Source organism: Toxotes jaculatrix, chromosome 24, assembly GCF_017976425.1.
Source record: "Toxotes jaculatrix isolate fToxJac2 chromosome 24, fToxJac2.pri, whole genome shotgun sequence".
Classification (NCBI taxonomy): domain Eukaryota; kingdom Metazoa; phylum Chordata; class Actinopteri; family Toxotidae; genus Toxotes; species Toxotes jaculatrix.
In genome coordinates, this window is record NC_054417.1 from 10,005,798 (window position 1) to 10,023,614 (window position 17,817).

General features: G+C 42.8%; 2 protein-coding genes across 2 annotated transcripts in view; one reads left to right on the forward strand and one right to left on the reverse strand.

Annotated features, from left to right (window-relative positions):
• The window catches only part of dzip1 (DAZ interacting zinc finger protein 1), a 47,677-nt gene that overhangs the window by 26,020 nt on the left and 3,840 nt on the right, over positions 1-17,817 (reverse strand). Inside the window, exons 2-5 of the mRNA XM_041032117.1 lie at positions 11,440-11,489; positions 5,406-5,488; positions 4,731-4,817; positions 1,013-1,089 (exon numbers count right to left, since the gene is read on the reverse strand). The gene's annotated coding sequence lies outside the window, so the exon portion shown is untranslated. The remainder of the gene's footprint in view (positions 1-1,012; positions 1,090-4,730; positions 4,818-5,405; positions 5,489-11,439; positions 11,490-17,817) is intronic.
• On the forward strand, positions 6-17,039 carry LOC121177786 (heparan-sulfate 6-O-sulfotransferase 3-B-like). Its single transcript, XM_041032124.1, has 2 exons — positions 6-547; positions 16,227-17,039. Exons 1-2 carry the CDS (start codon positions 6-8, stop codon positions 16,993-16,995), a joined length of 1,311 nt encoding a protein of 436 aa, XP_040888058.1. The 3' UTR covers positions 16,996-17,039.

Genomic DNA, 17,817 nt, shown 5'->3' on the forward strand with positions numbered 1-17,817 from the left:
CCACCATGGAGGAGAAGTTCAACAGACTCATCTTCATTCCCATTGCGGCGGTGCTGTTCCTGATGATCGGCTACCAGTATGTGTGCCCGGCGGACAGCAACACCTGCTACTTCAGAAGTGAAGACAAAGGGCTTTTCCAGCGGTACTCATCCGGGTTCGAGTTAGTTTACACGGAGCCGGAGGCGGACGAGGACCTCCCCTCCAAAATCACATCCAAATTCAACTTCACGGAGCGGGACCTGGACAGGCACGTCGACTTCAACATCCGAGGGGACGATGTGATGGTGTTCCTGCACATCCAGAAGACCGGCGGGACGACGTTTGGGCGGCACCTGGTCAAAAATATTCAGCTGGAGCAGCCCTGCGACTGCATGCCCGGCCAGAGGAAATGCACCTGCCACCGGCCCGGGAAAGCCGAGTCGTGGCTCTTCTCCCGGTTCTCCACGGGCTGGAGTTGCGGGTTGCACGCGGACTGGACCGAGCTCACGAGCTGTGTGCCTGTGGTGATGAACAAGAGGGACAAGAAGAGCGCCCAAAAGAGCAAGAGGTGAGGTGCGACCTGCAGGACAGGTGCAGTCAATCAGCGAATATCCTCCCACTCATTCATAGCCATAACCCCGATAAATCAATAAAATGTAGATAAATCTGTCATTCACTTGTTCACTTTCTTAACACATTCATTTACTCACTCATTCATATTTTCATTCACCGTTCAGCTTATTTGCTTCCTCATTGTCTCATGTACTCAGTTGTAACTTTATAACACACTTGTTCATTAACTCAGATCATTAAGTCATTAACTCACTCACTCATTCATTCACTCATTTGTACTCTCTCGGCTGCCTGTACTGCTTGTCTTAATGCAAATCAGTTTACTAATTTGCTGGGTTTTGTAAGAACATATAAATTGCGTGGTTATCATGTAGGGATGAGCAAAGCCAGGACAGGTGTATGAGGTTTGCAGGGGATCAGGAGGTCCTCAGGAGGCGTCCTTCATAAAGGACTGGATTACCTTAGCAGACTTAACAGCCATACAGTAATCGGAGGAAGAACGATCCCACTGACGATGGACCCAGAGGTTAAAGTCTCCTGCAGATATGAAGCAGAGAGAAGACATATCAGGGAGTGTTTAAAAACAGGCATCGTCATCAAAACTGCGAGCAGAAACATTAAGCCAGACCCACACGAGCATTAAGAATCTGGCCAATGGCTGTAATGAATCTACCTTTAGGATCAGAAAGAACATTTGAATGTACAAAAGGGAACAGATGTGTGCAGCTGGATGGCTGCTGTCCAGAAATGAGGACTGGTAAGTCTGACCTGCTCATCCCTTCTTTGATTTCAAATGATCTGAGACCTGAAGATGAGTCTCTTGTAAAAAGATTATATGGGCACCCAGGTGGTGGTGGTGGGGGGGCGATGTAATGCCTTGCTGCATTTTATAGGGTTATCGAGCCCTTTACAGTTAAAACTGGGGAATTTAATGTCTCCACTTCTGGACAATGCTATTAAATTAGAGTGGGTCATACCTTAGGCCCACTATCACAGATTGACTCAAATTGGAAAGTAAATTAACAAAAGCAAATAGCTGCAATATTAAAGCTCGGTATTGATTGGTAAGAGGTACAAACATACAATCGTGATTTGCTCATTGATTCCTTTACCTACCATTAAATCAGTCATTAAATTGTTCACTCACTCATTATAACTTTACTCATTCACCCATATTCTAATTTACTCTGTCACCTGCTCGGATAGGTCTGATAGTAAGCAAGTGAATGAATGAATAAGTGAAGACATAAATGAGAAAGTCAATGAGTATCCTAATGAAAAATGAAGCAAATTAACAAGCAAACGCTCAAGTGCTAAACAAACAGGACTGATGATCAATCAAAAAGGACCATGTTTGCTCTCATGTGAACATATGACAGGGAGTGTCACTGAAATGATTACTTCATTAATTGATTCACTGATTGACAGAAAATGAGTGGACAGTTTTATTTCAGTTTTCCATCCTTATAAACTGAACTGAATGGCTTTAGGTTTTTTTGGACTGCTAGCTGGGCAGAACAAACAAATTTGAAGGTGCAACCTTGGGCTTTTTTTTTTTTTTTCAGTTTTCTGGCACATTGTGGAATAAGTATTTACTCATTTAAAGAGCTATGAACACAATTATTAGCACATTGTAATGGATGTTTTTTGAGCCTGCAAGAGGATTTGTATCAGTAGCTGCTGTGAGCTTCCATTGCTTACACAGGGGCACTGAGTCAAAGGTGACTGTATATTTTTTAGACAGTACAGGCTGTGGAACCAATTCTCCTTGCCTTCCAGTTTCCTCCAGGGCTGCACTCACCCAAACATGTGTTCTTAATAGCATGTAATGCAGGGTACGGAGCTATTAAAGCTGTAGTGTTAACATGCACACCACATGGCATGTCAACACCCTCAGAAGAAGCAGCCAGCAGACAGACTGTTTCCTCATCCGAAGGTCTGTTTCAATTTCTTGTAATTACAGAACCAGTGGAGCTAAGCTTAAGGGAGTAAATCACTTAAGAAGGGCAGGGTCCTCTGAGGTGTGCCGCCTGTGTGTTGAAGCCAATTTGCCTTGCAGTTGGTTCAGAGAGCAAATCTCCATATGTTACCGAGAGCGTTAAAGGGGGCTGACAAGGACTGGGAGTGCCTTCAAGAATCCTTCCAGTCCATTAACTGTCCTCTGTGGCAGCCATCAGACTTAATTTAACGCTTTTAAATAGTTTTGAAGAGGCACCTCAGAGCCATATCCGCACTATGAGTGAATCAACAACACTCCAGTCAACACTTGTCAACTCAATATAATAGTGAAAAATCAGCACTCATTAATACTGGCACTTTGCTGTGTTCAAGGCTGATTACAGACACGAGTTGGCTTCATTTTTAAATATGGGACCAAATTTGGTCTCTGTAGCAATTTCCCTGCTATCAAGGGTTGATTTCTGTATTAATTATTTTGACAAGGGAAGTGTTGATTGGAGAGTCATGTTTCCTAATGAGTGCTGAATAAACCCTTGCAGGTGTTGACTGAGAAGGACTTTTCTTACCACAGCAACAGACCAATCTGATATATGATATGATATGATATGATACTGCACCGAGCAGCCCTGAAAAGTACTCTCTGAAAACGTGATACTTCCACTGACCCCTGCGGTGAAAGACTCTTTCTGCCCGGGCCTTCCACAGAGAGGTCAAAGGTCGTCCCTGCTCCTGAGCAGCTTCTGGGTAGTCTAGCTCAAGGACAAGCCTGTGTCTGCTCCGTCTAACTCCGGCACTGATTATGACACTGACATGCAAATCTTTTTAATGAAAAGCTAATATTCTCTAAACTAATTCTTTTTCATAAGGATAAGTCTTGTGTGCACAGTTGTCGTTTATGACCAGATGCAGCTTATATATATACAGTCCATATTTTAGAGGAAAGTATCAAATTTGATCCAAATGCACCGTGAGTCATAGCTCATCCTATACCCGAGAATTTGTCGGACGAGCTGTGAGTCATAACTCATTCAACGGCCACAAATCTGTCACATGAAGTTCTCATTTCCCGAGGATAACGCCTGGTTGATTTTCTGTCCACACGCTTTTAGAAAAATATCGGGGAACCATCGCACTGCGGCGATCGGCCTGGAAACAGACGGACAATTAGGTGAAGCCTTCCTGTCATTTCAGATTAAAGCCGCTGAATAAAGACGACACACTTATTCTGCACTTGATGATGTGTTGCCACAAGGTTTCATGTTGCAGTTTTATCAGACCTGAAAGGCTCTTGTCCTGTCACTTCGGGTGATGTAGCCCCTCCGTGATTGGACCGTGACACACACGATGATGGCAGCAGGGACTGAGTTTGTACATGTGCGTGTCAGGGTGTGTTACTAAGTCTTGTTACTGCTGGGCTTAATACAATATTTAATACTACTCTGATCTATCCTTTAAGATCACTCTGCTTTGGATTTGTGTGCATTTCAGGCCTGATCTCACTGTTCTTAAGAGAGGTTAAAAAGTAAATGTTGTTTTTCCAATATATATATAAATCCCTACTGTTTTATACTCTACTTGGTAACTGAAGTTGAGATATAATCACTGACAGTGAGTCTGAACTCATTTCATGTATTTCACCAAACATTCAAGACATATGTTCCCTGCTTGATATCCAAAGACAATACAACTTAGTAATAGCGTGCTGACTTTGAAGGATGATTCGTCTTATACAAGTCACATATAGCAATAGGAGAGCAGACAGTCAGGGATAAAACATAATAGGAATGGATGACACCCACACTTACCTTAAGGCTACATCCAGCAGGGTGTGATGTGGTTTGCAGAGAGTCTTATCTCAGCTCTCAGACCCTACACTGGTTTATTTAACTCTTGAGCACTACACAGAACATATGGCAATGCAGACACAGAGGTGGACAACATGAAACATAAAACAGCTTAAAACAAGCTAAAACAAGGAAATCTCGAACATTCTCTTTTTAACGTGGTTACAACAACACGCTTTGCTCATTTTTGCTTGTTGTCAGCTGTTAAATGTCTCATGGAAAACTGATGCTGTCCACTTGTGTCTTAATCTGTCCATCTAAACACAGTCATTCATAGACAAGATGCAGTTACCTGCAGTCCATTACTAAGATACTTACACTTACTGTCTACGTGCTCTAGTAAATTTCATTATAGTTCATATTCCGCTTTCTCACCTGATCATCTGTGTCTCCAGATCATGTCCCCGTCTTCTGGCCACAGCTTTCAGCATCTCTGTCCCTCTTCCTGTCTCTCTGTGCTGCCTGCATTGTTACCAGATACCATTATTTTACCACAGGAACAATGACTGAGCTTGATGATCATTTTAATTTGATTCTGCTTGTTTTATTAGTTCTATTTACTGTAATGTCATCATACTGTTTAACAAGCTATATACTGAGTGTATAAAGAACAGTGTACATTGTACGTTAGTAGAAGAAGTATTCAGATCCTTTACTTAAGTAAAAGCATCAATACAACAACGTAAAAATACTGCAATGTAAGTAAAACTACTGCAGAAAATCATACAGTATTAGAAACAAAAATTCAGTTATTAAAATAAAAAAAATAAAGGTGAATAATAAAAAGGTTGGAAACCATTGGTTTAACCTTTAACAATGTGTTGTATTTTAGTGGAGTGGAGTAGAAAATACAATATTTCCCCATGACGTGGTGGAGTTTAATAATAAAGTAACATAAAAAATACTCAAGAAAAACACAAGTACCTCAAAACAGTACTTACGTAAATGTACTTAGTTACTTTCCACCACTGACGGTAGTGACAGTTACCGGAAACGTTAGCCATTTACTCATATGCAAGCTAATGTTACCTACTCTGTCTTGTAACGTACTTTCTGTCGGTCCTTCTCTCTCCGTTTTTCAGTCGTTACTTCCTCCATTCGTTCTCCTCCGCTGAGCGACTGAGTTTAAAGACCTGTTAATGTAACACAACGGAACAAAACGACGCGTTAAAACGGAGAACGAGCCGTGCGTGCTAACATGCTAGCTAACCATGCTAATTAACCAGGGCACAACCAAGTGCACGTGTTCGAGTGGGCGGGGGGCGGGGCCAGGTTGGTATTTTCTGTCTGCTGATGAAATGTATTTGTGTCTCAGCTGGTTTGTGAAACTAGGTGAATTGTGACTAAAAATAATTCAGTGTACACTCAATGTACATAATATTTCCAGGCCTTTTTAGAATCTACATTTCAGTTATATGGAAACTTCTGTCTTCCTTCATGATCAGTGTATCACTAACAGATAATGACTTTTACCTGGACTCATCTTATTACTGTATCTCATAAAAAGATCAATATTTTGCTCATTAGGTAGCTGTTGTCCTGCTGGTCTTTCTGAATACAGAAGCACCATCTGTCTGCTTCTGAGCAATTCATAGTCACCTTGAAATCACCTCTCTCCTACACACACTAACAGTGTAAAAACTAATAACGCCAGCAAATGCATAAAGTAGAGCATGATATTACAAAAAGCCGACTTTAGCTGCAGTGTAAGATGTTTCATAGTCTTAATGATATTTTTAATTACATTGTGATCGTAGGTTTTTGACATATGAAAAGTTTCTTTCAACACTATATGCAGAAAAATAATAAAATAATAATCATTAATTAGCTCCTTGGTTACCAGACGAGTTGGCATAGCAACCAGCTCTAGTTTTGTTAAAGCTCAGCTATAGTCATGCTGTGAGAATTAGTGATATGGCTTTGACACATCTTTGTCAAAGCAGGATAATTGGTTGAATTTAGCTCTTGTTTAGAGGACACTCCAGAAAAGTGGTGGTGACAGATTTGATCACAGCACATTTATAAGAAGGGCCATATTGAGAACTGTAATTCACCTCCTGTGGGTTTTGCTCTGTTGGCTCCTTCTCCCCTCCTTCATCCAGTCACCTCTGACTCAACATAAGTAGCATATGCTGCATTAACCTGCTTTTATCCGTCCGCCCTCCTTATGCCTGGCAATATCCCTCCTAATACAAAAATTTCACTGAGTAATACGTGGCTGGTTCAAGTAGTTTTTGATAGGCACACCACTGGTCAGAGGCTCCTGCAGGGCTTTTGCTCGCAGCATGGGGCGACAGCATTCACATCGCAGCGGGCTACGAAATTGCTGTGAGGCCAGACGTCAAACCCGCTTCAATTGCCAGGCTGCCCCGTTTGTCCTTGGCAGCCGGCCTCACACCGAGCAGTCAGAGAGTATAACCTTATTACTGACCTCATTATTTCAGATTAGAGGCAAAATGCATGCTGGCCAAAAACACAGTTCAGCCTGAGTCTAATTAGCCCAATTCATTCTGGATGCAGTTAAGGTGGTTTTAGCTATTAACTTGGCAATGGTACCTATTACTGATGATGATAATGACATAATGGGCTTGAAAATATGTAAAAAAATGCAAGAAGGTTTGCTAGTAAAACAGGGACGCAATGATTAAAAAGATGATTTTATCATATATATGAGTATCTGTTTCCTCTTGCTAAGCCGTGCTTCACAGAAATACATAGTAGACTATAGGGAAAGAAAAAAACATGTGGTTGCAAGTTTTTGACATTAATCTGCCTTTGCAGTTACAGTGAGTCGGTTTAAATCCTCGGCTAAAGAGAACCATATGCAGAGATTTCAAAAATGGATGTATATTATTGAGAAAATGTGTTCAGTCTGAAGAAGAGAATATTTCTTAATGCTTCGGGCGGAATACTGCCCTTTTACTGTCACCATCGCTTTTGAGTGTAATGTCAGTCTCTTCGCTTACACATCAAGTTATTTCAAGCTGCTGACAGCCGCACATTGTTGGGAAAACTCAATGTGACAAGAACGCTGATCGTCAAAAAATAAATGTGACCTTCTGTGGCCGGGAATCATAGAAACTGCTCCCTGTGGATCTGTGACGCCTTATGAGACATTGACTTCTGAGGGGAGAAATAACACAGACTCACACTTAGAAATGAAAAGTGAATTCATACACAGTAAAACACACCCTTGCTCAGTTAAGTGCACTCAGGAGTGCAGCTGGTGCAGCTGTACTTGGTCTGGTATGACCACTGTGGTTGCTAAATGTTTGCTAATGTTAGGTTAATATGGGTGTATAAGAAATAATAAACAGTAGCTTAATCCCACACCTGTCACTTGTGATCAAAAGGGTACATAAACTCACTTTAAGGAGGGATAAAGATCTAAAATGTATGTGTCTTCCTTTAGGAGACAGTTTGCTTTTGACTCAACTTCTGATTCGTCACTTGTTGTGGGTGGAAAAGTAAATGTACAGTACCTGACACCAGAGTTTTATTTTTAGCCAAGGGTGAACGTACGGGTCTTTTGGGAGAGCAGCTTGATGTTGTGATGTGGGCCGATAAAACACAAGAATCTCCTCGGGTAGCGTTTAGTTTTCGTTTATGTCAGTATTTCCTGAGCTAACGCGGGCCCTGGTTTTACCTCTGTGGAGGAGGCGAAGGCAGTGACACTGCATGTTTGCTAATGAGGTGTAGATGTTGGTGGCGGGGGGGGGGCTCATTTGGACGGGTGTGCTACAGTGGATCTTTTCACACCCATGACAACATCTTCAGCAGCCTGTTGATGACGTCTGATTACATGACTTATACATGGCAGTTTGTGCCTGTATCGTGACAAACGTGCCCTCGATCCCACGCCTTACAGCAGAATGACGAAAATATTATCAAGTAGGCCCAACAGAGAGCTGAATAACACGTATTCGCTTTCTGGAAAGTAGCGCAGCTTATGATAAAGACCTTAAGCAAGGGGACATAGCTAGTTTGGCTCTGTCCAAAGTAAAAAAGTAGTCCTCACTAATCTAAGATCACTAAATCAATCATTCATAAATACTGATAAATCAATACTTAGAATCTCAATTGTTCAATTCAAAAACGTAAAAAGTTGTTGTTTTATATATTTTATATACATTTCAGTTATTATACCCATATATTAGTACATTTTTAGCACTGAAATGACTTTGTTGTTTGCAATTTGGCGATATTCTGCTGCGTTCATGTCGTATCTGAAGGTAAAACATACCCTTCACCTCTATAAGTCACTGGAAAACCCGTATTTAAATCTGCATTTAAATTTAAACCACAGACAAACACGAGTGTGGAGACGAGTGTGAATATGATAATGAACTGATAATGATTTCGAATACCTTGGTCTGCCAGCACCGGTGGATTTTGCTGTTATTTTTACTGCTTGTGTTAACACAATTATACACTCGGTGAGGTATTATTATGGGAAGGCAAATTCCCAAACATCTCAACTAGTAATTACCACCAGGAGCATGATGCACACGCATGTTGTAGACGTTTGTGAAGGCGTGTGGTTAAAACATCAAATCAAACAAATCCCTAGTTTACAGTTTCAGTTAAAATAAAAACAACCCACTGTCACTATTACCAGGTCATTGTGTCAAACTCAGAATTTCTATAAATCCTTACTAACTTCTTTTATTATTATATTATGATTTTTTTTATCTCATTAATATGAGAAACCTTCTCATTATTCCAACTGAGAAACATTCTACATATTGGAAACTTTCTTATAAATATGAAACAGTCATAATTACTAGATACTTTCTCATAATTTATGTTAAAGAATTTCCAGAAAAAACACTTCATGATTAATTTCTTGACCTTGATCCTATATTCCATCGTATAATCATTACTTTAAATCACATTATTGCTTTCAAAATATCCTCACTCACCTCTCTCGTATTTATGAGATGGCAAGTTATGACTCTACAGCTCATAAATATGAGAAACTGTCTTATAATGATGAGATACGAACTCATCACTGAGATCCAGGAAAGGACGTCTTTAATCAGCTTTTACAGATGTGGTTAATTACAGAGCAGAATATAGGATCAAGTTAAAGAAATGACTGTGAATAAACAGTGTTGTGTCTTGTAAATCAAAGCCCTCAGTGCCGTCCCTTCATGACAGGGAGCAATGTCTTGTATTCTTGTGAGAAATGGGAGATATTCAGAGGATCTTGGTAATCTCCACAGTCCTTAGGGGGATTAGGGGCAGTCGAAGACAGGTTTTATTATACAAGGGAGGAGGATGGGGGGCGATTAATCCACAAGTCCAGATTTATACACAAACCTGTCGACTGGACTGAAGATTCCTGTTTTTTTTTTTTTGTTTTGTTTTTTGTTTTTTACGAAACAGTGCGTGTCAATTTTGGTAAAAGAGTAAAAAACATCACAGGCAGGAAGTCTCTGCTAGACAGATCATTATGTGCTATCCATCAAAATGCCTCATGGTTTCTATTTTGTGCCGTCAGACTTTTCGGAGGATGGATGACAGATGAGTTATTGTGGAATAAAACTTCCATTGTCAAGTCGAGCCAGTTTTATTTATATAGCATCAAATCAGAACGGGGCACTTTTCATATAGAGCAGGTCCAGACTATGCACTTTACAATATCATTTCCAGAGACCAAGGGAAAAAAGTTCTTTTAATGAACTCAGGGTGGGCGAGAGAGAGAGGGGGAGGGAGACAGGGGAGGCCTGGAGTAAAATCTTTCTGAGTGATTACATATGTAAAAGTATTACAGCAGCCCAGGCCTAAAGCAGCATAACTTCCTTTCTACGTTTGTAGAAGGAAGCACAGGTAAGCCTGCATTCTACCACGAGCTCTCAGAGATATGATGGGACGTGACCGCTGAGGGTTTTGTAGGGGAGGAGGAGGATTTTTAAACTGTTCCTGATCTCACAGGGAGCCAGTACAGAGAATTTTTTTCCCCACAGTTTTTGTCATGACATGTGGACCATTATTCTGGATCAGCTGGGGAGTCTGTGGAGACTTATAAGAGCAGCCTGATAATAAGGATTAAGAAAAAAAAATGTATTTCTAGCTTGTTATTAACAAAGTGAGTCTTGTATTAGTATCTGATTTAGCTTAGTGTACAGTTCAAATCTTATTTTTCGTGATTTTTACAGAGTATTAATGACGGGAAGGACGTGAGCTCCAAATCGCTCTCGACTTTTCAAAGACTCAATGTCAAAAACGCTGCGAGAAAACATACAGCCCGCTGTTCAAAGCAGCCTTCACATATTGCTCAAAAGTGGAGTGCTTTTCAGAAATTCCTCAGTAGTTTGTGTGGGTAGATGTGACCTTTGCAGAGCGCGGTCTCCCATTTATCCTTTCCATATCTACATGGACCTGGAGGACTGGCTGACACCTCACAAAGCCGCAAAGATTAAGATGTCAAGCAAAGGTTAAGGCTAAGACGCTAAAGCTACTAAAGCTGCACACGCCAGGTTCTTGATGTGCGTGGATGTCCTCAATACTACGCTCATCGTGGGTGTGTTTAAAAACCAAATGAACTCCAGGAACTCTGGGAGAATGTAGCTACCTGAATTACAGCCAACGCAGATGGATGATTCTGTCTCCACAGGAAGAAGGTTTTTTTTTTTTGCAGAGGTGATACCTCATTTTGTTTTGCACCCTGAAATACTCTGCATAATTTAATTTCTCTAAGTGTATGTTGGCGGCAGCTCCTCACATAGTCTATCACCTAGTTTTCAACAAAACCACATCTTCACACCCTTGCCTGCCCGGACCCCCTTCGTCTTTCTCGGCTCCCTCGTCTCTACACTAGCATCCCTGGGGCTTTTCCTTTATTGCCCAAAATAGCATCTCATATCTGCGACCAGTGAAGATCACAGTGCAGCGCCGGGCTCCTCGCTCGCCCCTTCTCTCCTCACTCTCTCCCTCTTTATCTTGTGCGTCTGTGTGATTCATCAAGTAGCGTTACCTGCCGACAACCGGGCTGAGTTTTGGAAGGGATTGACAGATCATTTTGGCCTGAAAGAGAGTGGATTGTGTGTGTGTGTGTGTGTGTGTGTGTGTGTGTGCTTACTTGTTGGACAGTGAACCCTCTGTGCACAGATGGGGACGGGATCATTTTCCCTGTAATTGACATACAAAGATTAAATTAGTACAAGAGAGAGAGTCAGATGAGTGAAAGTGGATCCTGCTTGACCTCCTGGTCCAGAGACCGATGTGATGAGACTTCCCTGGCGACGGAGCTGCTTCACTTGGTCATCTTGAGGACACCACCCATCCACCCACCCCCCTCTGACATTCCTCTTTCGTTCGTCCAGTTCTCTTCCCGTTTTCCCACCAGTGATCCATTCACTCGGAGTCAAGAGGGTTAAGCTGAAAATCAAAACAGGGTAATATTTAATCAGTGTGCACACATGTCCTTCCCCCTGCTGAGATCTTCATTCAACACATTGATTTTTTTCTCATTTTCATGGGAAAACAAGTGAAATTATATCACATATGTGTAATTTTTATTAAAAAAACAAAAACGTACTCAAATTCTTTCCGTGCTCTCCTTCCTCTCAGAGACGGGGTTAACCCTCCTCTCTTCGACGTGAGGAACAAAGTGTGACTCACACCCTAAAACTTTTAACAGAGCCGTCATCTTCACAGCCAAAGGGACATTTAAAAAATGATTTTAGGGAGATAAAACTGAACTGTTAAAGACAGCATGTGACTGGAGACTGAGAAGACTGAGGGGGATTTTTATTTATTTATTTATTTTTTCTTGTCAGACAGTAGTTCCCTCTTGGAGGCAACGGTTAAGGGATCCCTCGTGGGCACAGAAACACCTTTAAAATGGATTTGCTCCAACTGTGCGAGTTATCAACACCCTGACTTCAGTGTGAAATCGATGCACAGTCCTGTGCTTGTTTTCGGAGTGGCTTCTTCTCGCAAACTTGGCTGATAGAAATGGCTCGGAAAGTGATACTTCATTGACAGCGCTTATTGGAACAGCGTGAGGTTGAGCCGGAGCAGTGCACCCGCGCTTCAGAAATGCCTCAACTTAAAAGCAACGTGATGTATTTTCATTTTTCGAGAAGATAAAACAAACAAGATTGTTGTTGATCCAGGTACTTTTTGTATCGGCTGCTTCTTCAGCGGCATAAATAGTTTCCATCAAGGCTTTTATCATGAGACAGACAGTGTCCTTGATGGTAGTGAGTGAATTAACAAGGCAGATATTGATCTTTAGCTGTGAGTTTCCTCTGTAGCTTTTTGATGGTGATTTAGAGGGTGAGAGAGAGACAATCAGGGAGGGAGACAGAGAGAAGCCGATCGATAGTGTTTGCAGGTCTGCTCTGTGGAGAAAGGTGACAGGCAGGGAGAAGGGCACGAGCGAGGCGTCGGATTGATCGGTAGCAAAATGCGACGAGCTGATTTAACTTTACCTTCAGAGACAACCTTGCATGATCTCACACACACACACACAGGCTCGTGATTGTGTTATTATACGACGGAGCAGCTTCGCTGTCTCGTATATTCACTCAAATCTGTCTGAGAATATTAGATTTTGGCTCGATCAATCGGGCATACGAGAACGGCGAAAATGTTCCCACTTCGTCCCTGCTCAGGCCTGAAAGGCCCGAAAGCCGTTTAGCACATTAGCAAAGAGCTTAGGCAGCGGCACGGAATAAAGCGGGGCGGATGACAGATGATGTTTCCGAGAGATGGATGGTGCAGAGTGTTTTAGCTCAGGGAAGCTCATCAACAAAAGGCAAAGGATCTGAGCACTGTTTCTTCTTTGAAGAAGATGAACATTTCAAACTGTTGGGAACATTTATTTGTGTTAACATTAAGTCACATGACTAAATGTTACTCAAACAAGAACAGAAACACGAAAACGAGCTAACAAATGCTAACGCTGCATCACGTCTGCTGGATGTCTAAACAGACAGCCGCTCGCTAACACGTTAGCCACGTTGACTGTAAGACGTGACAATATGTCAGTCTTGTGTTTCCAGCTTGTTGTTTGCCCCCAAGTGGACAAAAGAAAATCAATTATTGCACATTTTAGAAGCAGTGACTCCAGTTTGGAGTTAAAATGTGCTATCCGAGGGACACTTCCTGTTTTCTTCCAGCAAATACCTCCGCAATTCATCCAGCGTTTAATTATATTTGACCTTCATCTTCTGACCCTGCCTCTGTCCCTGACAGGAGTAAGAGGAGAGCTTTGACATTTGCTGCTCTTTGTCAATGAAAGCACAGATGCACAAAGGTGGGGTTGCATGGACATTTATTGATCTGGCTGTCTCGCGGTTAGCTGTACAGATAGATGATAGGCACAGGAGGAGGAAAAGGAGTGAGCTGTTTTCCAGGAAGTACAACAAAGGCCGCTTTGTGAGGCGCTCATGTGTGTCCATCCATCTAGGGCTGTCCATTCAACCCAGCGAAGATGGCAGGGTAATTCACTTAGCTTCCACTGTGGATGGCCATTATCTCTGGGTGGTGTGCCTGTCTGCGGGTGTGTTCTGCCATGATATCATCATGGCACTCACTTAAATATACATCACAGCTGATTGATATCTGCCGTCTGACAATAATTGCTAAATTGTGGACCTTTTAAGGCTGTTCGGCCGCGCACTCATTCCTCGGCAACACAACTTCTCCCTCAATTAATCAAATTTCTCAGTTTAGCAGTGAACCTGAAACAATTACAGATGCTCTCACTGTAAGAGCCCCCGGTTTAACATGGCTGCTGCGTTTTACATCCAACACACAGCAGGTTTTAAAGGGGGAAAAAAAGGGACTCGACGAATGGAGATCAATGCATTTTAACAGAATGCACCAGTTAGTGTGATATCTCACACAAAAACAAGCTGTTAACTATTCCTCCAGCAGAACGAGACAAATCACTTGTCCTGTGTCTGCAGGAAAAAACAGCAGTCAAGTCTTTCTCTGCGACTGAAGCTTTTCATGACACCTTTTTCTTCTTTGTTTAATCCTGTGTAAAAATTCTGCATCAAAAGCTTCTAGAAATGGTTGCAGAAGTCGTAGTATCTCAGTGCAGCTGTATGATTTGAAGAATCTGCAGTAAAGACTTTTTTTTTTTTTTTTACATTTTTCACCAGGTGAAGGCAAGCGTGCATCTTGGCACCAAAACTGCCCTCGCCCAATGGCACACAATCACGCACCGCCTCAGACAGTACACTCAACACCTGAGTGTGTATATGCCGCACACAAAGAAAACCCACAAACCGCAAGGGATCTGATTTTGGGAGCCCATCCAGCTCATCGCAGCGGTCTGTGCTCTCCTTGGCCAAATTCAGTCCACTGAGAGTTCCTCACAGAGAGGGGAAATCAAACACACCAGCAGGGTAACAGGCCGCTAAAGAAAGGAACATCAACAAGTTCTCAGACTGGATATATGGAAAGTGATAGGGATCGTGTGTTGAAAGCTGAACATCCATCTAACATGGTTTTAAAAGAGAAGCTTCCAGAGCTGAACTGCTGTAAAACGTCCTTGAATCTGAATTCTTTATTTAGCTGTTGACTGAAAGCTCACAGAAAGTAAACTGCAGCCCTGTGGAGTGAAAGGAATAAAGTGTTCAGCTTTTTCTTTGGGCTTTATATTTGGCTTGTGTCTGACACAGTGAGGTCACGGTGATCTTTGCACACAAGATGAACATTTTCAATTTCCCTTTTATCTATGTTGTTTTCCTTTTGAGAATTTTTTTCTTTTCTTTTTTTTTTGAAAACGGCTGAAATTCTCCCGGCGCTGCCTCCTTCAGTCACCTCACCGTTCTGCTGGTCATCGCCAAGCTCAATAGATAAGAGCAGAGAGCCGCGTTTGTTAGCTGAAAGGTTTCCGTGCGGCTGGGTTACAGCAATTTCTGAAGTGCCGTTTGTGGTGGATCAGGAGTGATCCGGAAACGCGAAAGGTGCTCGGAGATGGAAAAAAAAAAAAAAAAAAACTTATTACCAGAGGTAGGCAGGAGCAAATTGGTGTGACAAAAACAAAAATAATTTCACATCTGCAGGATATTAACTGCTACACACGCTTGGTTTGCATTGCTTTCTGTGTCATTATACTCTAACATCCACAGACGCACTCAATGATGTTTTTCATTTAAACCCTAATCACACTTTCGGTGCACTCTATATTCCTGCAGCACTGTGGGGTTTTTTTTCTGGCTCATATTTCTTTTTTAACTGCAGCAGGATATGAGAAATTTGATGTATAGTTCCATCCTCCTTCACTGTGCTGAAAATGGGGCTCGCAGTGTTGTTTTTTTTTTTTTTCTCCCAGACAGTTTCTTCAACCGTCGTATCATTCACTGCGCGCACAGGTTCTGTCTGAGCTTAATCCTCCACGCTGCTGCAATTCATCTGAAGAAGGATGTTTCAGAGGAGAACATCAGGGCCATCTGACTGAAATACAAACCACATTATCTACGCAAAGCTAAGAAAGCAGTGAACAGTATCTACGACCGGATTAATAGACTCTGTCAACTCCTCTGTACGTTGTCATCATCAAGCACCAAAGCGAAGGCTAGCTAACAGGGACCTCAGAGCAGCAGCTAATCTCAGAGGTCAAAGGGAAGAACACAGTTTTTATGCACTCATCTGTTTTCTTATCAAGAGTTAAATGTGAGGATAGGCACCACTCTCTCGTATCTCAATGCTAACATGAAGCTAAAGCCAGCAGCTCTCAGACATGAGAGGGATGCTGAACTTCTCATCTAGCTCAAACGTTTCCCAAAATGTCGCCCTATTCCTCTCAGTCACAGAAAAGCATTCTGGGAACACAGCAAGAAGGTCTTTGAGTTTAGATGCACGCAAGACCCTTCATCTCATGTATGCCTTTGTTTGTCTCCGCAGGAATTTCTATTACATCACCATGCTACGTGACCCGGTGTCACGCTACCTCAGCGAGTGGAAGCACGTACAGCGTGGGGCCACTTGGAAAACAGCCCTCCATATGTGTGACGGCCGCCCGCCCACTCAGGACGAGCTGCCCGCCTGCTACAGCGGCGAAGACTGGACAGGCGTGCCCCTGTCAGACTTCATGAACTGCCCGTCGAACCTTGCCAACAACCGCCAGGTCCGCATGCTGGCCGACCTCAGCCTGGTGGGCTGCTACAACATGTCCTCCATGAGCGAGCTGGAGCGGGGCCACGTGTTGCTCGCCAGCGCCAAGGCCAACCTGCGCAACATGGCTTTCTACGGCCTGACAGAGTACCAGCGCAAGACGCAGTACCTGTTCGAGCGGACATTCGGCCTGCGCTTCATCAGGGCCTTCACGCAGATCAACAGCACGCGCGCAGCCAGCGTGGGAATCAGCGAGAAGGTACGGTGGCGCATCGAGGGGCTCAACGCCCTCGACATGGAGCTGTACGAGTACGCCAAGGAGCTCTTCCTGCGGCGCTACCAGTACACCCGCCAGAGGCAGCACCAGGAGGACCGGCTGAGGAGGAGGCAGGAGAGGCAGCACAGGCAGAGGCTGCACAGGACCTATCTGGCTGAGCTTTGGAGACTAGGAGGAGGAGGAGGGGGGGAGGAGGAGGAGGAAGAGGAGGAGGAAGAGGTGAAGGTGCTTGAGGAAGTAGCCACCACAGAGGACTACAGCAGCCAGGTGGTGCGGTGGTGAGGACGGGAACTAAAAAAAAAACAAAACACCAGTGCACAGACTGATCGCTTGATTCATTGTGCTTTACTCTCCTCCCTCCGTCTCCCTCTGTCGAGCCTCCGCTGTGAATCTGCCAAAACCTCCTGCCCCCATCGCCTCATGACGCTTCGTTGGACTGCCGAACGGTGTCTTAATATTTATGATGGATGTATTTGTCATGGCAGCATAAACATTTTGTATTTAAGTTTTGTTTTCTTATGGCTATTTTGGCACTGCAGTTGTGAAACGTATTTATTTATTCGTTAAAGCCAGTGCTTTGAATGTTCTCAAAGCAGCGAAAATGTTTCGGAAGTTTCGCAAAGAATTAGTAGAACTGGAAAAAAAAAAAAAAAAAAATTTAACATGCCTCAGGAAGGAGGCCGGTTTTAGTATATTTTCAAAATGGTGAATGGCTCGAAGGATCCTCTGTGTCATGTCCGTGATCTAGCGCCGTGTTAATCAGTGAAATCTTGTAGTTACTCTGTGGTGTTTGGCTTCATAAGAATATCAAAGCACAAACTTGGCTGCGGTGTGTGTGTGTGTTTTTTTTTTGTTTTGTTTTTTTCTTTCTGACTTGATTCAACTGCATATATACAGAAACAATCAAGGCAATTTCTCGCAGGAAATGTGTTCAATAAAAACATGCGGCATCCAGTGATGTAAATTTGTCCCTGATGGACTCTCTCTGACACGCGTGTGCACGTGTTCTTGCTCTGCTGCTTTTTTTCACAGCATGTTCTCACCATAAAAACCTGAAATCCACAGGCACTGTGCCAACTTCTTCCACAGCCACGCACATACAGA

Coding starts and splice junctions, on each gene's coding strand:
- LOC121177786 (XM_041032124.1), top strand. CDS start 6: ATGGAGGAGAAGTTCAACAGACTCATCTTCATTCCCATTGCGGCGGTG. Junction 548..16,226: donor AGCGCCCAAAAGAGCAAGAG/GTGAGGTGCGAC, acceptor TTGTCTCCGCAG/GAATTTCTATTACATCACCA.